General features: G+C 33.6%; 1 protein-coding gene across 1 annotated transcript in view; it reads left to right on the forward strand.

The window, feature by feature from the left end:
- Positions 1 to 7,110: 7,110 nt before the first annotated feature.
- LOC140445593 (NADH-ubiquinone oxidoreductase 49 kDa subunit-like) overlaps positions 7,111 to 22,950 on the forward strand; it is a 34,363-nt gene continuing 18,523 nt past the window's right edge. Inside the window, exons 1-4 of the mRNA XM_072537767.1 lie at positions 7,111 to 7,399; positions 15,135 to 15,321; positions 16,799 to 17,001; positions 19,621 to 19,784. Coding sequence (XP_072393868.1) covers positions 7,124 to 7,399; positions 15,135 to 15,321; positions 16,799 to 17,001; positions 19,621 to 19,784 — 830 coding nt within the window. The 5' untranslated portion in view covers positions 7,111 to 7,123. The remainder of the gene's footprint in view (positions 7,400 to 15,134; positions 15,322 to 16,798; positions 17,002 to 19,620; positions 19,785 to 22,950) is intronic.

Raw genomic sequence — 22,950 nt, forward strand, 5'->3', positions numbered from 1 at the left:
AGACGATGAGATCCCATGGTTGATTGAGGTATTATTTTTATAGTAGTATTTCAATTCTCTTCGGTAGTCTTATCGTTACACATTGGTCAGAATTATAGAATATAGATTACAATGAAAGTACTCACCCCAATGTCTAACAATTAGGTTAGATTAGGTTAAGTTCATAGAACTATGAAGTAAAGGAAATAGCTTAAAAACTAGACATTAAATTGAAGGTGCCTCGTATAGTTTCTCATCAAACCTGTCATCAAAACCAACCTGCTAACTCTTGCGAAGAATATTTCCGAAAATCTATTTATTTACCCCTTTTAGACAATATCTTAACTGATTTAGAAGAACGTCTTTCGCTGAAAGTTATTTCTAAGTTTTATAAGAATCTATTTAATCTTCGAGTTGTTTTACCTAAAACTGATAACTTACAAAAGATAAAGTTGCATTAAAAAAATTGTTGACATCTTCCAGGATATTATTGGACCATTTACTGCATATTCCACAGTAGAACAAGAGTTTTCACCGTGGATTCAAAAGTAGAAAAGTGTCGTGCAAAATAATTTAGCACTCATCAAAGTGCATCCTGAAATTTCTCTAGATGTTGATGGAATCATAGAGAGATTTGCTAAATTAGATAGGTGAAAAGAATACATTTTATAAAATTATATGATATTTACTTATCTTATTCTTATAATATTTTTAATCACTGAAATTTTATTTACCACTCGTTGCTGACAATTCGCGAGAAAAATTTCAATATCGAGTAAAAATATATTTCACTCACTTGTAGCCTAATATGTCTAATTATAGAAATAACTATCCTTAAATTATAGTATGTTTTTTGTTGAATAAATTAATTTAACTAAAATGCTGTTTACACTTCTTCTTAAGGTTCCTTCTTCATTACGAAAGGGTGGCTATATCTACAGCAAATTGCTCTCTATCTTAAGCTGTTCTTAGTATCGAATGTCTGTCCATGCCTGTCCAGTTTCTTACATTCTTCATCCAGGAGCAGTTTCTTCTTCCTGGATCTCATTTTCCTTCTACTTTCCCTTCCATTATGAGTCGTAGAAAGTTATATTTTTGTCTTCTGTAAATATGTCCTAGATAACTCGTTTTTCTGTTGTTTACAATATTTAAGAGTTCTCTCTCAGTCCTCATTTTTCTCAGCACCTCGTTGTTGGTCACGTGCTCTGTCCACGAAATCTTCAGCATCCTTAGAAAAACACACATTTCAAAAGCCTCTATACACCTCATACTTGTAATTGCAAGAGTCCATGTTTCCGCTCCGTATGGAAATAAGGAATAAATGAATGTTTTTACAAATTGATATCGGATATCCAACGATAAGATAGAGTTTATTAGGAATGTTGAATACATTCATTAATGTTTACACTTACTCGAGTTATTGCAATTTAAATTACTTAACTTTGGTTTATATTTATGTACCCTTGGTTTGTTCTTGGTTTTGTAGCTATAAGATAGGTGAGTTTAAATGAATTGTCTTTAAAATACCTAGTTTAAATTGACAGTCCTTGATTTTTCAGTATTTATATTTTAATAACTTTCCTTTGGTTTAATAGTCTTGTACACTTGATTTTACTGTAATAGAGTATGTGGGTTTAAATTATTTTTTTTTTTGTTTAAGTTTAAGATCTCTTAAACGTAATGTTGTGCCTTTCTTTGCACCCGTAGGGTATTTGGGTTTTAATAACTTCTCATTGGTTTAATATTCCCTTACATAAGGCACAAATAGGATCAATCGTAAAGGTGCAAAAATCTAAATCCTATATCAAAATCAACCTCAACACCCATGCCCCCCCCTACAAAATTTTTTGGATCCGCCACGGCTTCATCTTTTGACAAGCACGTTAAATTAAATAAAAAAAAATTCATCTTTTATCGTAGGAAAATGACAAAATACCACAGAAAAGAAAAATTAATGAGGAAAACCGCGAATTTAATGAAAAGTGGACTTTTAATTATTTCTTTATTAAAGACTTTATTAAAAACGAAACACGAAAATTCTTCACAATTTGAGTATTTTTCAGTAGCATTTGAAAGCAATGATATAACTAGCACCGCTCAATTGTTGATTTTTATCCGTGGAATTGATAAACAATTTTATGTAACAGAAGAATAGAACTTGATGTATTAAAAAACCTCCATGGGTATACAAGATATAAAAGTTGTAAAGTTAAAAAAATATTTAAATATTCTATTCGCAAAAACGGTATGAACCATCGAACATTCCGGAATTTCTTAAATTGACGCAGAATATGAAGATATCATTTATTTTTCTACAGTACGATCGCTCAGCCGTTGGAAAGTTTTAAAAATATTTTTAAATTAATAAACGAGACTGAAATGTTTTTGACAGAAAAAGGAAATAATATACCAGACTTATCTAATTTTAAATAGATAAGCGAGTTGGCTTTTTGTGGACATTACACTAATTTCCATTATAAAAATTTCCAATTAAAATACCAGTTTACCAAATAAAATTCTTTATTTCTCAACTTAAAAAGAATAATCATTGTCATTTTTCTACTTTGCAATCGTTTTTAACCAAAAACAACAAACAGTGTCCTGCTATTTTTATCAAGTCACTAAAAGTACTAGATAAAAATATTCGCCATCAGGTTCAAGATTTTTATGCAAAAGAAATAGACATATCGCCATAGAGAAAAAGACATATTTTTGGGGATGCCACTTATAGATTGGGATAGATTCGAGGAGGAACATTAAATGTAACTAATAAGCACAATTTATGCGAAAAAATATTTATTATTAAAAACATATGGCATCATTCGAAAATTGAAAAGTGCTTTGTTGATAAAAATGGTTATAACAAAATCATGTTTGTCATTTCTTATTAATACCTAGTATCCTTCTACCCTTATAACAGCCTACATATATCTTGGCATCGTGGTAATTAAATTTTGAACATGAAGTTGGTCAAATTCATCCCATATTGTCCATATATTTGCATTATTTCATTATTTGTTCTTCTTCTCCAGATATGCCCATCTTTTATATCTCCATATATTCTTCACAGTATCTTTCGCCCCCATCTATCTAGTTACAGTTCTATGGTTTTGCTAAGCTGCAGGTGTCGCTAGCATAAAGCACCGTTGGTCGGATAACTGTTGTATATATTCTTCGTTTTGCAAGAAATTCCCTGTGGCGCACCCAGGGGGAGGGTTTTGAGGGTTAAAACCCCTTCATGGCATATAAAGTAAAAAAAATATAAAGAATAGTAGAAAACTGTAACCTGTCTTTCACACACAATACAAAAATCTAAAACGCTAATTGAATAAATAAATTACCACTTTAAATATGTAGAACACAATAATTATTGTATAAATACACAATAATTAATAATATTTTTCATAATATTTAGATATAGATACCTAATATTAGGCTTATGACAAAAGTAGACAGAACGAGTCTGTTGCAAGTAGTGTGCGCCTACAGGACTGCATCTGCGGCGGCCTTGTGGACTATCACAGGTTGTATTCCTTTGCATGTGTTAGCAGTAGAAAAGAGACATCTCTATGAGACAAGAGAGCATTTGACAAGAGCTATAAAAAAAAGAAGAAAGGGAAAGATCAATGGAAAGATGGCAAGAAGAGTGGAACAACCAGGAAGATGCTGCCCAGCGGACCAAGATGCTGATCCCGAGCCTAAGGGACTGGATATATTGTTTGTTTTAAGGCGTATCTTCATATGTTCAGACAGACAGATACAGATAAATGAATATACTGCGAATATTCCAACATTATTACTCACACAATGCTGGAATGTTATAGATGTACAGTGGAGAGAAACATAATGTATAAAGAAATAGGTATGAACCCTGTGACTGTAAGAGAGATGATCTTGAAGATGACGGGAAGTACGGAGGGTTCACAATTACATCCGAGCAGTCATTAAAAAGAAAGAAGAAGAACAGAAACGCCAACCGGGCCAACGACAGAGATAAGATCTAGTTACTGTTTTAATGGTAATAAGCCACAATTGAAGGTTAAAATAAGTCTATTGACGTCTGAATCTTTAATCTTTGATCTTGCACTGATAACTTGTTTATGCTCCAACAATTAATAGAAAAAAGAATAGGGGTTGATACCGAAGTACATCTAGCCTTCATCGACCTAGAAAAGGCATATGATACAGTTCCAAGACTTAGATTGTGGCAAGTTTTACAACAACTCGACATTAGTCCATACCTTTTAGGAATAATCACATAAGTATACGGGGATAACACTACTTACCTAAAAATCTAAAATAGACTATAAGAGTCAATAAAAGTAACTAAAGGACTAAAACAAGGATGCAATATGTCACCCTTACTGTTTAATTTATATATTGAGGCAGCCCTCCAAAATTAAAAAGACCACTGCCAGGAAATGGGAATCCCCATAGGAAATGACGTACCGTTCTCCCTAAACTTTGCGGATGACCAAGTCGTCCTTGCTCAATATTCTGATTATCTAGAATTTATGACACAGCGTCTATACAGAGAATATGTAAAATGGAGGTTACAAGTCCGCATGAAGAAAACAGAATATTTAGTTATCAATTCAGATGCAAGGTTTGAAGTGTTGATAGACGAGGACGTGGAAATCAAACAAGTGGAAAAATTGAAATATTTAGGTGCACCCATTGCTAAGAACGGCTTGGAAGAAACCGAAATTAAACAGCGAGTTAATCAGGGACGTAAAATTGCAGGATGTCTGAACTCCTTATGGTGGGATAACAACATTTCCAAAAGGAACAAAAAAAAGAATAGGGCAAACCAAGGTTGAATCAGTTCTTTCTTATGGCTCTGAAGTATGGACAATTAATGCTGATCTGAAGAGAAGATTGTTGGCAATTGAAATGGATTATTTGAGAAGAAGTGCTAGAACATCAAGGCAGGAAAAAAAGACCAACGAATCTATAAGAAATAACATGAATGCTGTAATATTTTTTTTATAATTATAATATTAAATTATTTTTAATCCTTTTACCCCTGTTGCTGAGACGCCGATGGCCGTAATTGCAAATGTATACGCGGGTGGTCGGTTTACCATTAGGAAATTTTATTGGAATTTACCGACTATCTCAAAAGACGGAAGGTCCGACTTATTATTTTCGTTAATCCTCGGTTAATTCTTTCCGGTTTCAGACGATTTATTTTTGATAAATTTGGTAAACATCGTCGAAGGCACGTTATAGTAATTTTCTGAGAGAACGTAATTCAGAAAGTTTTATGTTTCTCACGTTTCCAATTGCTAGTACCGTTCTTTACCTCGAACCTATCGAACTTTTTACCTTCTTAGAAATACATATAGGCTGAGCTGTCATTTTTAAGTGGGGGATATGCCACCTATTTTTGGAGAAGCTTGTGAAATTTAAGAGAGGAACACCACTTCTAGTTGGGCGATCTTTGAGGACAGCCGCTCATTACCTTACCGTCTCCGTGCATTTTCTTTCTTAGTGTGTATACACTTATATATTTGAGTTCTTTTAATCTAATATCATATTAGATTAAATATTGGTATAAAGTATGGAGTCCACCTAATATATTTATTATTTGTTTATATAGTGTGTTAACCAAAATTGTTTAATAATTAACTGTTGGTATCTTTCCTTGGATTTGGTCTCAGAACCAAAATATTTTTCCTTATCTTTTTTCTTTTCTAAGGTTTCTTAATTTTCTCCTTAAACCCCAAAAAATTAAGTGGCGCCTTGTTCCCATCTTATCTTATTTTTTGTAGTTTTACCCATCTATCTTTTTGTTTATTTCGGTATCTTTTCTAATACGTCTTATTCTGTCATATCTCTACTTATTTTGTCCGTTGGACCCATTCCTGGTTCCAAAAGCTAGTTTTGAACCCACGACTCGCTCTCCACCAACCATCTGGCTGCCGTCCGCAATGTCTCCATTGGTGACCTTTCTAGCACCATTCAAAAAAGGTTTCGGAGGTTAGAATGCTACAGAAACGGTCATTGACAGAATAGAAAGAAGAGGTTCGAAATGGTTTGGATACCTATTGAGAATGCCCGACGAACGCTGGCTCCAAAAACTTCACAAATGGAAGACCTCTGAAAGAAGAAAAAGAGGTAGACCTCGACGCTCATGGAATGAAGGAATTAGAAGAGCGATGGAATCGAGAGGTTTGGCGAGGCCGTCTCCAAAATGTATTATATTTACAAGTTGGATTAATGTCAAACGTCAATAAACTTATTTTAACCTTCAATTGTGGCTTATTTCCATTAAAATAGTAATTACTTTAAAATTCCACAAAAAATAGCTTCAGAACAATAGATAAGATCTAGATAAAAGAAGGGAGTGTTCCAAAAATGTCGTCAGGCTTACAGCGGCCACCCCACTTTCGGAGTAAGGTATGTGCGACAACCAACTGCGCACAAGTCAGAGAGGGTGGTTTTAGTTGGTAGGCAGGATAATAGATATCTGAATCTTTGGCACTGTTATCTTTAGTACTTTAAACCAAACTAAAACCCAAAGTTTAGGGACTCAAAATGGAGGTAGCATAAACAAATTTCAAAACCCCCCCTCATACAAATTCTGGGTGCGCCACTGGGATTGCCATAAAAAAATTAAAAATAATGTATATAGAAATATAGAAATGAATAATTATCATTATACGAGGCTGTCTCTAAATTTTTGTATGCTATATACCAAGTCCTAAATTTTAAAACTCGTAATAAATAGGAAACATGTCATGGATCGAATTTTTTGCACCTGAGTGTATAATTCTATATAAATATAGGAATCGCTATATTTAAATGTCAGAGACTCAAGGGCAACTTTCGATACAATAGATAAAATAACGATAAGTATATGCCTAATAAACTTAAAAGTACCACAAATACAACAAAAAAGTGTAATAAAAACTTTATATAATAAACTAATAACAGAAGTTCAACTGAATGAAAAAAGATTACAAAAAGTTGAAACGATGTTTGGTAGGAGGAAATAGACAATATGAAGATATGCTTTAACATATATATTTTATTTCTAGAAAATATTTATTACAAAACACAATATCAAATCGACTTAACTCTAATAGGGATTTAAATCAAACAATATTTTTGTCAGTTTGAAAACACAAACGTCAATATAATGTTTCTATTAAGACAACGAAAATTAATCATTCCTCAAAAATTTCATATTTTTGCCAGAAGTCTTAAAAGATGGTATCCAGATGAAGAATATATCGCACAATTCGATGGGCCAGTTATGTATCCTGATGAGATAACTAAAAATTGGCTTACCCAACCATATAACGCCAAAAAAGCACCCGAAGAAAAAACTATTAAGAACATGGTGATCAATTTTGGACCTGCTCATCCAGCTGCTCATGGTTGTTTAAGAATGATATTAACTTTGGACGGTGAGGTAAGAAATTTAAATCATTGTAATAACAAAGTTTATTTAGTATGATTGATTTATTTTGATAGAACGTTATTTTTGAAGACAGTAATGTGATATTTTGCTTAAATATTCATGAGCGTTCTTCCACTATAGAACCATTTTTTTATGATTTTCCTATTTTAATTAAGTTCTGGGATATAATCTGGCGAGAGAAAAATTTAATCTTTTTAAAAGTTGAATATTTCAATACTTTAATAGTTTTAATCTCTGATATCTTGTTTCCTATTGCCTGAAAATAGATTTTGCATAGGTATATGTTTTCCATTCATCGCATATTTCTTCTAAAGTTGTCAGGAGCCTATCATTCATGTTTGTTAGTATGCAACACTGTCTGTTGTGTTTTTTGTACATATAAGTCTTCTATCTCTTCACATGTTTCTCTAAGCAGCTTCTCTTTTTTCAGTATCTTCCTTCTTATCTATCTGTGAATTTCTTAATATTTATTGTTATATTATTGTTAAGTTGTCTTCTCAAATTTATATTTTTTAATATATCATCAGTCATCTATGTTTTCTTTGCTTGTTTGTTTGTGTTTTTAGATTGTCTTCAGTTTTGTAACGTTATAAACGTCACATCTTTATTAATTTATATTAAATATAATTATATTATATAATTATATTATATTATATTATATTATATTATATTATATTATATTATATTATATTATATTATATTATATTATATTATATTATATTATATTATATTATATTATATTATATTATATTATATTATATTATATTATATTATATTATATTATATTATATTATATTATATTATATTATATTATATTATATTATATTATATTAAAATAATTATTTTATTTTAATTTCTTGAATAATTTATTAAATGTTACTATTTTTTCTTCAAAAAATAGTTGGCGCCCTTTCTCTTTCTGTCCGGTAGAATAAATATTCTGTTCTATGTCGACAGAAGAGCTAATTTCATCATAGACATATGTTCTATATATGTTCTATTGCATCTGTGCTATACTTCATTATAGTCACCCCCACTAATTTCAGTCAATCAGATTCTCTAATGTGCTGGGATATTTTTTTTTGTGTGTAATTGAAATTTATAAAAGAAGGAAATATGGAGTATGGTTGATTTTATGGTCTGCAGAAATGTCTTAGGTTTATGGAATAATTTATTAAAGAACACGATGGATTAACCACATCTGCAGCTATCTTCAAGACCACTCAAGTATTATGTAGAACTAAATAACTGCTTACAACTACAACGCGTTCTATCAACTTGAAATCTGCTCATTTATTGACAATCCATCCAACCATCAGGAGCCATCAAAAACTTACCCTGTCAACCACATGAAGCCATAAGTATCAATTTTAAATTTGTTTATAGTAAAGCAATAAGCAGGGTTTGCTTGTGCCAAATTTTATTATTTTGTTTGTTTTATGCTAAATAAATATGATTAGTTAATTCATTGTTTTATTTGTTACTAAATGAATTTTCATTGTTTAATTCATAGTTTAAGACAAGACGGATTCACACTTGAGAGACTGAGCTAGGCGAAGCATAGACGATAAGCTCTCATAGTTGATTGAGGTATTATTTTATAATTGTATTTCAATTCTCTTTGCTATCGTTACACATTATCGCCCACGTAACTTGTCTTATTCGAAGATTTGAGCTCTGAATTTTTAGTTTGGTAGCAAATTAACAAGCATTAATAAATACTCTTTTTATATGTTTCAATACATTTATTGTTTGCAGTAAATCTTGATATTTTCATACTTTTTGTACTTTTTGACTACTTTTTATATATAAATATGAATTTTCGCATGTTGGGTAAAAGTATTACCATTTTCATATATTTCAGCATATTTAATTTATATTTAATACTCAAGATATTTTTACATAATTTTTTTATGATGGTATTTATATATACACTATATAAGACTCGAATGGACTCCAAACTTGACGAAACACTAACAAATACCAAATACATATATGAGAACATAATATCAAGTATTCATCAAACAGCACAGGAGGTCTTAGGAATCAAACAAAATAAAATTAGTAACAAGCTTTGGTGGAATGAAGACGTCGAAAATGCGGTAACAGAAAAGAAAAGATTATACCATAAGTGGTTGAATACAAAAGATGACGTAGACAAAGACCGATACAATGAAATGAAGAAGAAAACTAGAAAGATAGTTATGACCTCCAGAAATGAGATGTGGGATAGAAGGTGCAGAGAGATAGAATCTTATATTGGAGGACGACAATGCACTGAGGCGTGGAAGTTTATAAACTCTGTTAAGAAGCCGACTAACGAGAAAGTGATTCTAAATCCCATAAATCCCGAGGATTGGACAGATTATTACAAACATCTATTAAATGAGAACAGAGACGAATTTAAAGAAGATATGAATTCATCAAGAATCGAAATTCTGGGAGAGCATATTACCATAGACATCAACATAGTTCAAAAAGCTATAGCAGGGATGAAGAATGGGAAAGCAAGTGGACCAGAGGGAGTAACTACGGAATTAATAAAGAATGGCTCAGAGAAATTACACAGAATGATCACGGTGATATTTAACGAATATATTAATGGACATCCAACACCAGATGAATGGAAAACAGCATATATGACCCCAATATATAAAAAAGGTGACAGGAGAAATTGTAAAAACTATAGAGGGATATCGGTCACAAGTTCAATGAGTCGACTATACGGTCGAATACTACGGGACCTGATAGAGGAAGATTATCAATCGTCTGAAGACGAAGAACAAGGAGGATTTAGAGCAGGTCGTTCATGTACAGATAACATCTTCTGTCTTAAACAAATTATAGAAAAGAAAATTGTGACAAATAGAGAGTTACATATGACTTTTGTAGATCTTGAGAAGGCATATGACACAGTCCCGCTAAATAAACTATGGGAAGGCCTGGGCACATCAAACATACATCAAACATTGGTTAGTGCTCTCAAAGATCTATATTATGGTTCAAACTCCCAAATGAAATTCGGAAACCTCTTAGCTGAAAAATTTGCAGTTACTAAGGGTCTCAGATAAGGATGTTGTATCTCTCCGACTCTATTTAAGATTTATATCTCTGCAGCTCTGAAACAATGGAAAAGGAAAGTCAAAGGAATGGGTATACAATTAAACGATCAGGATTACATATATACTTTACAGTTTGCAGATGATCAGGTGGTGATCTCAAATGACAAAGATGACATGGAATACATGCTTAGAAAACTAATTGAAGAATACCAGAAATGGGGATTAAATATCAATTTAGAAAAGACAAAATACCTCTCAATTGGAGCTGAAGCAGAACAACTCGATATCGATGACAATCAAAAAATAAATCCATGCAACGAATATAAATACCTGGGCGTCATCTTCGACCGTAGTGGAAAAGATGAACGAGAAATAGAACATCGAATTGTACAAGCACGAAGAGCTATAGCATGTTTGAACGGAATTCTATGGAGTAAAGAAATATCAAAGAAAAGAAAATGGAACATCTATGAGACAATGGTTAAAACTAGCCTACTTTATGGAGCTGAGACATGGAGAATAACCGAAAAATATAAGAAAAAGGTCGAAGCCACGGAAATGGATGCCATCAGAAGATCGATGAGAATATCAAGAGCCGACAGAATACGGAATGAAGTGATAAAACAACAAATGGGTATAGAGGGCACTATAGTTGAGGATATTGAGAGAAAACAGCTCATATGGTATGGGCATGTGAGCCGAATGGGGGACGAAAGATTGCCTAAAAAAACGATGATGTGGCAACCCCCAGAGAAGAGGAAACGAGGAAGACCACCACAGAGCTGGAACCTGGGAGTTAGGAAAGCGATTAGCGCTCGAAATCTGGACAAAAACCTAACTCAAGACAGAATACAGTGGCGTTTGGGAGTCGGACAACGTCGTAAGACGTTATAAAAAACCGAATATATATATATATATATATATATATATATATATATATATATATATATATTTTATATTGATTTAAATGGTCTGTTTTATTTAACTTAACCAGTTTTTGTGGTTAAAAAATCAATTTTTTTTATCGACTATTATTATGATACGAAAAGGAACAACGAAGCGGTTTTACTCTAAATCATTTAAAGACAATACATATTCTATCTTATAAATTTTATCAAGCCTTTATTTTTTTATAAGCAATTTTATTATTCGCTTATTAAATTAAAAATATTTATTTAATAAATATTTCTTTTAGTCCAGTCGTCAGAGAGTTGACCCCTAAAAATCATACGAATAAGCTGAATTTTGCCAAGAATATTAATTTAATGTCCTCAAAAAAGATGCAAAAAAGTTTATCACTTTTACCCAAGGGGTTATCCCTAAAACCAGCCACGTAGGGGGTAAAAACGCAAAAAATCGATTTACCAAGAATCTGTAGGCCTCAGAAAAAAATATTTTAAATAAAAAATGTAGCTGAGATAATTTTAAACAAAGATGTTTATTAACACTTTTTGTGTAGAATGAACCGTTCTTTCAGAAACAACGCTTGAAGCGACCGTCGATTTTGGATGTCAGTTACACGCGCGTAATCAATGTTCAATAAAATTTGTATCAGCTCGACGGTAAAAATTCGATATCTTTTCATCCAAGTGTTCTATCGATAAAAATCGAGATGCGTTTTAAAGATAAAGAGTGCAGCTTTCGTATGCAGTTTCCGTACTTGACCGAGAATAAACTTAGTTTTTATAAGGTTTACGATAAATTACGAAAGTAATCAATAAAATTAATTACTTTCGTTGACCAGTCGTAGTAAAATTTCCATTTTTAGAGATTAATCTTTAAAACCTTTGACATAAAATTACAATTTTGAGTTGTGGCAACAAATATGAGTCATTTGAAACAGGAATAAAAAACGCAGAATTGAATGTTTTCCATTACACACGATCGCACATCACGGGAAATGCCTCCAAGAAGACGGTTTTGGGTGTAGTTTATAGCAGAAGTTTGGTTCTTTTGAAAAACGTCCTAGCGTAAGTGAAAAAAAAGTTTTAAACGTTTTAGATTGTTTGTTATGTGAGAGTTTAAATCCAGCGTTTTTAAGCATATTTTAAATGCCTCACATTTGTTGCCAAAACTAAAAACTAAAATTTAAAACTGAAAGTTTTAAAGGTTATGCTCTAGTAACCGAAACTTCATAGTGCCCAGGCAATGAAAGATCCCAGGCGAATGAAGAGAATCATAAAAAGTGGTGAAAATAGCGCCACGTTTATTTATTTAACACCTTTAAAAAATCTGAGTTTATTTGTGACAAAATACAAAAATTAAATACGAAAGCAAATCTATTTTCATCTTTACCTTTAAAACGCATCTTGACTTTTGTCGATAGGTCACTTGAATCAAAAGATATCACCAAAAAATATCACCAGTCCAAAAAGTTTTACCGTCAAGCTGATACAAATTTTATTGAACATTGTTTTCGCGTGCGTAACTGATATTCAAAATTGACGGTCGGTTCAAGCGTTGTTTGTGAGAGAACGGTTTATTCTACACAAAAAGTGCTAATAAACATTTTTGTTTAAAATTATCTCATCTACATTTTTTATTTAAAACATTTTTTTACGGAGTACAGAGTACGAGAGGGTTTTCGGGGGAAGCCCGAAGGTAAAAATAGTAAACTTTTTTGCATCTTTTTGGGGTCCCAAAATTAATATTCTCGGCATAATTCAGCTTGTTCGTATGATTTTTAGAGGTTCAGTGGCATTTTTGTCTCTGACGACTGGAGTATTTATAAAATTATAAACGTATGACATATAATATAATTATACGTATACGTCATTGTCAAGTATATCTGTACGAAAAATATGGCGGCTTATGAGAAGTCCTATTAAGAAGTTATCAATTTTTTTTTGTCTTTATGCCTCGCACGAGCATAAAGCATACTATTGTGTGGTTGGCAGCTAACGTGGCATTCCGTGTTGAGAATCCCGAAAGCTAGAGTACCACAGGGGGTAGTCTTATCACCCCTTCTGTATAGCATATACATAGCAGACTTTCAAGAACTCTCGGAACACTAACCAGTCTTTTGTGCAGACGACACTGCGATCGCTGCAAAACATGAACCTGGATATGGCTGTAAGAAATCTACCGCCTACTATATCATATCATATTTTTTTGCAGTTATAATGCTATTTTGGTATTTTTGATTAATCTTTATATATACCTGATTTCTGATGCAATTTTCTGTATTTTCTTGTGACGATTCCACGTATATAATCTGCGAGCTGGTCGTTGAACCACCTATTCATCAAAATCATGTTTTATTCTTGAGAGAACTAAAGTAGTGTTTTGCCTCATTTATTCCCTATTTTCAGTCCATTTTCAACAATGATAATGTCAACTTTACCTTTTCCCACTTTTTATTGAGATCTTCCATTATTATCGTTATTTCATGTTTTTCCTGCGCTGCATTAAGATCTTTAGATCCCTATAGAGCTGTTCAATCTCAATATCAGATTTATCGGTTGTTGGTGCATAAACTTATATAATTCTTCTTCTCTTCTTCTTTTTATGTAGCCATGACTCTGTCTGTTTTGCAACGTGCCTCCAGTAAATTGTCGTTCCATCATTTTAGTGGCCTTCCTGCTGATCGTCTTCCTATTGGGGAACCGTCTCTTGCCGTCTTTAGTACTATATTTGTTGTCATTCGGCTTATATAATCGTTCCATTCTACTCTTCAATTTCTTACCCAATTCTTGATGTTCTCTACCTTGCATCTACGTCGTATATCTATACTTCTAACTCTGTCTCATAGTGTCTTACCATCAATTTTTTGTTTTCATCTCTCTGCTGTTTCTAATATCCTTTTTGACCTCTCTGTGTCAGGTCGTATTTCTGTCGCATATGTCATTAATGGTCGGATGACTCTTTTGTAAATTCTGCCTTTCATTTCTTTCCCCATATTTTTATTTCTCCATATTGTTTCATTCAGGCAACCTTTGACTCTGTTTGCTCTATTCCACTTGATCTTCCACTTCAGTTTCGAGCTTTCCGTAGCTAGATACTGTGATGCCTAGATATTTAAACTCCATCACTTATTCTATTATCTGGCCTTCCAGCTTTAATTTACATTTTAGTAAATTTGCTGTTATAACCATGCATTTTGGGTTTTTTTTGTTGAAGTTAGCATGTAAAATTTTCTGGAGGTTATATTTAATTGGTGCAGCCTACGTTGTAAATCATCTTCACTTTGAGAGAGTAGTATTGTATCGTCTGCATAGAAGATTATTTTGAGTTGTTTTTCTCCCATTTGGTATCCTTTTTTAGTTCTTAGATTTTTTATTATTTCATCCATAATTAAACAATAGAGGACTCGGGGAATCTCTCTGTCTTATCCCATTGCCAGTTTCAATATGGTCGGTTAGTTCCTGCCTGGGTGATTGCGGGGTGGATTGAGTAGCTCTGCGGTTACCACAGCCGGTCCCAAGCCCGGATAAAACGAATACTGCTCAAAGAATATTATATAATTATGTAGTATAATTTGAATATTGTTTATTTCTAGTATCACAATTTTTAATGGATCATATGGTCATTATGGATCATTAGGTTTTCTAAATATCTAATACCTCTGGACAACAGCATTCTAAACGTTAAGAAAGATTGATTTTTTGTTTTTGTGATATCATTTTAGTAGAAAACTGAGACTACTATATATTTTTATTTGGTAGATAGTTAGAAAATTGGACCCTCATATAGGTCTACTCCACAGAGGAACGGAAAAATTAATGGAGTACAAAACATACACTCAAGCTTTACCCTACTTAGACCGATTGGACTACTTGTCACCTCTTGTTAATGAACTTCCATTTTGTTTGGCAACAGAAAAATTATTGGGATTGAAAGTGCCGAAAAGAGGTAGGTTAATTTTAATTTAAACTAATGTGTAACTTTCTACGTTCCGCTTCACGTACAGCGTTTTCCCTTGTTGGGAGAAGGGAAAACGCTGTACGAGGGGCGTATGTAGTATTAGAAGAATCAGCTACAAAAATGGGTTTAATAATAAACACCAACAAAACGAAGTATATGAAAATAATCACGCAACCACAAATCCTACGACCACTTGTTATAGAAAACGACGTCATCGATGCAGCGAACGAATTTGTATACCTGGGAGCGCCCCTTAACACTGAAAATAATACTACCGCAGAATTTGAATGGCCAACAGATGATATTTTGGGCTCAATCGCTTCCTTAAATCCACAATTATATCAAGAAATATAAAAATAAAACTCTACAAAACAATAATACGCCCAGTCCTAACATACGGTTCAGAGACCTAGACAACCTGGACCTAACAACAAAAAATAATGAAAACATGTTGGGATGTTTCGAAAGAAAAGTACTAAGGCGAATCCATGAAGCAGTGAATGACAATGGAGTGTGGAGGAGACGATACAACTTCGAACTTTATAGAATATACCAGGAACCTGATATCGTAAAATATATTAAGATAGGATGTCTAAGGTGGATAGGAATTAATGCGGATGGAACAAAATGACCCAGCTAGAAAAACACTCCTTCATAGACCTATTGGTCAGAGAAGAAGAGGAAGACCCAGAACAAAGTTCCTTGATAACATCGATGAAGACATGAGAAATATGGGAATACTGGTTTGGCGGAGAAGGGCGATGGATAGAGAAGACTGGAGAGAAATTCTTGAGGAGGTTAGGACCCACGCAGGGTTGTACAGCCAGGATGATGATGATGTAACTTCCATGACTGGAAATCTGGCTTCCTAAATACGAAAGTGCTAGCTTTGAATTTTTAAGAGCTTTTTGCAAAGAAACTGTAAATTTTCCCCCATATGTTGTTCATGTCTTTAAGTTTTATCCTGCATAGAGTTTTAGAAATTCACTTTTTTTACCTAAGACAGAAATACAAAGGTTAGTTGGCTTTATCCATCCCAACACTTTGGATGTAGAAATAATTTTTTTGAGTAGGGTCTTACGTTCCCGGTTGGTAATCGACTCTCATTGGCATACTGCCATACAATTTAATAATTTCAAGTATGGTTTCAGCAATGTAAACCCAACCGCTATTTGGTTTTAAGGATATTTACGCAAGTACTACAAAAGTTCACTGAAGATAGATTGACTAGTCCAAAAACATTTTGAACTTCTAATCTTGGATATTTAAATTTAATATTAATTAAATATACCACATACAATAGAAGTGTTTTACTTCGATGTTTAAGAAATATTTTTAATTGCATATTCAAACCAGAACAACCAGCCGTAGCAATATATGGTCAAGCAGACCTATCAAAACCTACAAATCTGATCTTTCTACTATATTTTTTACCGCAAATATATTTATTGCAATTGCTTTTTAGCCCAATATATAAGAACTATGTATTCGGAACTAACCAGAATAAGCAATCATATGGCTGCTACTGCTTTTCTCGCTCTTGACGTTGGTGCTATCACACCCTTGTTCTGGTTTTTCGAAGAACGAGAAAAAATATATGAGCTCTGTGAAAGAGCATGCGGTTCCAGAATGCACGCTTGCTATTTCAGAGTTGGTGGAGTCAACCAGGTGAGTTTGCTTTAAAACTAACTTCAAATTATTATATTTTTTAAACATTTCTTCGGTGTTAAATACCAATAAGATCTGGTCATGTCACGACATAATATCAGAACTCACAAATGTGAATGTCTGGAACCGATAATTATCAGTAGTAATATCCCTAGGACATTGATAATAGACAAGATAATTTCATGACAATCGAAAGCTCGTTCCTTGGTAACAGCACGAAGCCGAAGGCTGAGTGCTGTTAACAAGCAACGAGCTTGAGAAATTTGTCATGAAATTATGAATCATTCATCAATGTCCGAGGGATATTCGGCGGATAATTTTTCGAAAAAAAAAATCATAACTCAACATAACGAAACATTTATTTATTAAAAGTACAGTTAGTGAAAGTACAATTATTAAAATTTAAGTTAACATTAGAAACGTGACATTTTGCAATTTATTTGGATGAAGTTGTCAAACTCGATCGTGTTACAAAAATTACACTGAATGCAATTATCAGTCTAATGTTGACATGATTGGGTGAAATTGTTCCACATGACACAAAATGACGAAATTTGAATGGTTGTTAGAACAGTCGAAAAATTATCGTTATAATATCATAGAGAAAATTATGCCGTCAATATTTTCGACTGGTATGAAAGTTTGTTGCCTGGCAATTTTCGAGAATTAAATTTTGACAGAAATCACGAGACGTCAGTCGAGTGATTTTATTAAATTTTCGACAAAACTATTTCACGAGACAATTAATGCATCATAACAACGAAACATAATCTTTATTTATTTGTTAACAATGTTAAATGTACAATTATTATAAGCTATAGTAGTTTGCCTATTCTTTTCTACCAAAGCATGATTTTGTATATTATTGACCTGTAGCAGTTGGGAACTCGAATGTCCAGCTTCATTTGTTGTTCTGAGATTTTCAATCAACTTCTGGTGGTGACTGGAATCCAGCTGCAGATATGGTTTTAGAGAGCTTGCATTTGAATGACCCGTTAATTTAATTAACTCCTGTTCAAAAACACCTTGCTTGAACAAGGCTGATACAGCTGAAGATATATGAGAATGGTTTGTTATTTTATGTTTTCTTGTGTCTATTGAAATTTTTTCAGCTGACATTTTTGTCGTCTTAGATACGGTGTTGATTCTAAGTGGACAGTTTTTGAACGAAGATCCATCCTTCCAGTTGGGTGAACGGTAAGAAAGAGTCTGTCTGATAAAATCTTTGGTCCCCTTTTTTCCATTAATTTCAAAAATAATCTAACTGGGCATAAATTTTCGATTGATTAATTTCTTACCAGCTGCTTGCCAAACTTTTCGAACCGCCTTGATTTGTTTTGGAAAAATGCTGTTGTATTCAATTTGGCCCGTAAATTCTCCAGTAACACCAAATTTCTTCTGGAAAAAGTGAATCTTGCAGTTTACGGCTCCATTGCCTCTCTAAGCAAGTTCAAATGAGCAAAGATGAAAAAACTTTTTTTGTGCTCCATTGGAGGTTCCTCGTCATAGCTTTGGATGATTTATAATAGTTCTTCGGTGGATAATGCTTTTTAACTGAGTTTTCTTTTTTCTTGAACACTTTAAAGCTGCCTTCGCTTGGTATCTCTGGCCAATCTTGCACATTTGAAAGATATATCTGTGAAAGGGTCGATTTTTATGCCGTATTCCGTAAAATATTTTTTTTGTACCTTTTTTGCTGTAGTATTACACATTGACTTTACAGACGACTCTTTATAGTCTTTGCCATTGCCTTTTTTATGTTAAGGCATAATCCTCTAGAATTTTTGCTAGTTCCGTTATGGTAGTACATCTTTTAAGCGTAAAATTTCTCACCCGTAGGAACTCCGAAAATTGGGTCCAAATAGAGCTTCTGGACCTCTGCGTGTTCAAGGGGACATTTTTAGAAACCAATTGTTTGATTTCTTCACCTGGCTGGCATCCAAATCTTGATTTTGCGTCTGGATTCATTATATCTGTCCCAAACTGAATAAGCCACAACGACGTTTGTCAAACTGACAACAATAGAATTACTAGACAACTTCGTGACGGATCTGTCATAATTTTGTCGCTGAGAAATCAGGGGCAGGAAAGAGTTTTGTAAGTAGGAAACGTGGTGTTTTATCAGTTAAAAATAGTCTAGTAAAATAGTCAATCAAAAACAGCTTACAATCTTCTTCAATTGATTATTCAATTGTAGATAGATGACAAAAGGGAACCAAGAAGAAGACATATTTTCTGTTCCATTCTGCACTAGACTAACCAAGATAATCATGATGATCACCAATATATGAAACATATATGCACCATAAGAAGAGCATTACAAAATTAATATTATATGTAATTTTGTAATATTTCTTTCTGGTTTTGTTGAATATCATTATGACTATGCGGATCTTGTTCACTGCATTCAACAATTCCCTTAGGTTCTTTAGTTAGGATATTCTTCGTCTTACCACATTTCGCTTTCCTCGAATTTTATCTTGCATTATGAGATTCTAAGATCACTAGAGTATCTTTGCCCTCATCACATGTTCTACATACTCAAAGTTTCGTCTTTTGACAATTGATATTATTTTCACTTCATTTATTATCTTTCTAGTTGTATCTGCTTAATTTTAGGATTTGCCACTTGGATTGATGGATGACATTTATGAAATCGTAAAGAAAATACCAGAAAGAGTTGATGAAGTGGAAGATGTCGTTACAAAAAATCGTCTGTTTGTACAAAGAACTAAAGGTATTGGAGTTGTAGATGCCCACGAAGCACTGAATAGGGCATTTTCGTAAGAAATTTTTATACAATAAATTAACAAAAACACACACACAGACACACACATAATTTTTTACCTTATTTTGCAACAGACTGCGGAATTTGTTAGAAACAAACGTTACATTTTATTAATATTGCAAGACAGCATCTTTCTTCAATATATTCGTAAAAAATCATCTCGATATCTCTATTATCAAAGGTTATACAAAACTTTAAATGTAACAAGTTTTTATGGATACTTAAAGCAAAGAAAACTTTAACTTCCTCGACTAAAATATAGTAAGACATGTATCATTATAGTATTATGCCCGCATTACACGAGGCTAGTTTTTCCAGCCACAGGCGACTGGATTATTTCCTGACGCAGGTGCTCACAGGACACGGGTGTTTTAGGGCCTACCTCTATAGGTTTGGAAAGGCTTACACAGATTAATGCCTATACTGCGGAAACTTGGACACTGTGACACATACGATGTTAGAGTGCAACAGATGGATAATAGAAAGGACAAGAATGGAAAGAAAGACACGTGTGAATTTTGTTACAGTGATAGAAATGATTCAGATAATGATTAAAAATAAAGCAGATTGGACTAGTATACACAACTATATCCGTGCATTTATCAAGAAAAAAGAAGAGGAAGAAAGAGAGCTGGACCAACGGCAAACGTAAGAGGGAAAGATGCTGGAAGTTGAAGCTAGAAAAGTGGGTTAGACTGTATGAGTCAGAATGCGTGAGACTGTGGGGAAGGAGGAAATGTCCGTCTGGGAGTGATAACGTACTAGGAGCGATGAGGGTCTTCCACGCGCTACCTGGAACGAGACAGGGAGCCTCCTTGCTGGCAGTCTGTGGATGAATGAAGGTAGTGCTTCGGAAGTCATGCCGGCCTTACAGCGGCCATTCCGCTTCCGGATCGCTGGACAGAGGAGGGTCTGATTTAGCAGGTAGGCGTTCGGCGTACTAAAGTTATGACTCGGCGACGAGAGGGCATTTTAAAGTACCTCGGGAACTATCGCCGAGAGTACGAAGAACGAATCCTGCAGTAAGGTCAGTCAGGCGGCGTCCTGGACTGAATGTCTTTTGAAGATTCTAGACCCCCCTCTATAAAGACGAAAAAAAAAGTTTTTCAAGCTAAAATAGCAACCTTGCGCTTTTAAACTAGCAAGCTAGTGTTACTAGCTTCATGTATACAGAAATGTATACAGAAATCGCTTCGCGTGTAGGCTAGTAAGCTAATGAGAAAGACAGTAATCTAGTGTTTTAATCTAGGATAGTTTAATAGCATGGAGTTCTATTTTGTTAAGCTACTTGCGTCCCCCTCTACTGGTTTTACTATCTTGGCTTGTGTACCACCCTCATCTGGCCGGCAAAACTATTTTTGTGTTTTCGAACGGCAAATGCGTAGTGTCGACTTGTTTTATTTTTTCAAAGAGATAATAACGTGCTTCTAAAACATATGCCAAAATTATGTGTCGAGATTAATTTAAAGTTTGTACAAATGTATCGTGAGGAAGAATGTCTGTGGAACGTCACTATTTTATAATATAAAGATAAGTCTATTCGCGATACAGCACTACAAAAAATAATTGGCAAATTATGAGAACTCGGCATAGGAATTGTCGAAAATTGAAAAATCAACCAGGTCTGGAGCAGGTTTCAAGGACGAGTATAAGTCAAAATTAAACTGATTGGATAAAATGCACAGTTCTATTAAATGTGTACCAATAAAAAGGAAAACAACAGTAAGTAAGATTGCATTATTTATTCATTTATAGTAAAGAAAAAGGGTGTCAATACACGGGCAAATTTTGAAAAGCAGCATGTTTTCTCTGTAGCGCGCACATAAATAAACAATCAAGAAATAATTTTTAATTGCCAAGGCACCGCACCATCATTATTAAAGTAGGTATTAACCTCGTCATTGCTGACATCGAAGAATGGTTACTCCCTTGTATAATAAGCCCTCAAGTTCTGCAGTTTCTCTTCTCCAAGAGCCATGGGAGGTGTTTCCTGCATCAGTATCTTCCCGGTCAACATCACTGCTGATTAAATAATTTCATTTTCTTTTCTTTACCAATTATGTAAAGCGCCTGCTGCCAATACAATTTTGTCGACTGTTTTTACATTGGTTGCAATTGGTTTTTGAAATACATGAAATCGGCTTACCAATATACCAAAGGCATTTTCCACTATTGGTCTGGCTCTGGATAGTCGGTAGTTAAACTTTCTGTTCCAGTGTTAAATTGTCACCAGGGTAAGGTTTTATAATATAGGTTTTTAATGGAAATGCGGCATCCGCAACAATCACTCCATCCTCTGGTAAAAGATTATTCTCCAGTTTATTATATATGGAGCAATTTTTAAATACACTTCCATCTAATACCATTCCATAAGCCCCAACATCAATATAACGAAAGTAATAGTCATCATCTACTAACGCCATAAGAATAATACTGAACACTTTTTTGTAATTGAAGTACATACGTCAATCAATGGCACCATAGCATAAAGGAAAGTTCCATCTCTTTCTAAATCCATTTTCTATTTCCGCCCATTCTTCGGCATTATTCGGTATCTAAAAAAATAATACCTATTTATTATAATTATTACTAAAGTGTTTCTTTTTTTGGTGTAGGACAGTTAAGAATCAGCAACAGATGAAGAGCAAGATAACAGCCCAGTAAGCCAAGCGAACATTGAAAATAGCAAATAAAACAATATTGACAACAGCTGAGATGACAATAATGATAACAGTGAAGACGTTTCAAATTCTGAAAATTATTCATCACGACCATCTACATCTGCGACAGGTAATAAACCACAATGCAACGAGTCTGCGACGCTAACTACGAAAGCTATTAGTAAATCAAACGATAAAATGTCAGCTTCAACTCCAAAAAAGAGAAAAATTTCAGAAGTGGCATCTTTGATTAGGGAAATAAAGTCGATAAAAATTGATTTAAATAGTATATCTACTGTTCAGCAGTCAACAGTGCAAGAGCCGTCCCTGCACGGACCACAGAGCGCATGCATCGAACACTAGCGACAACGACGGCGCGTAGCTGTCAAGGAGAAATAAGAGAAATAAGACATTCTTTTTTGGGTTTTGTTAATTTTAAGTTCATATAAAATTATTATAATAAAGGTGTTAAAGTCAGAATAAATATTTTTTATACAAGGA

This window comes from Diabrotica undecimpunctata, chromosome 7 (assembly GCF_040954645.1).
Source record: "Diabrotica undecimpunctata isolate CICGRU chromosome 7, icDiaUnde3, whole genome shotgun sequence".
Taxonomy (NCBI): domain Eukaryota; kingdom Metazoa; phylum Arthropoda; class Insecta; order Coleoptera; family Chrysomelidae; genus Diabrotica; species Diabrotica undecimpunctata.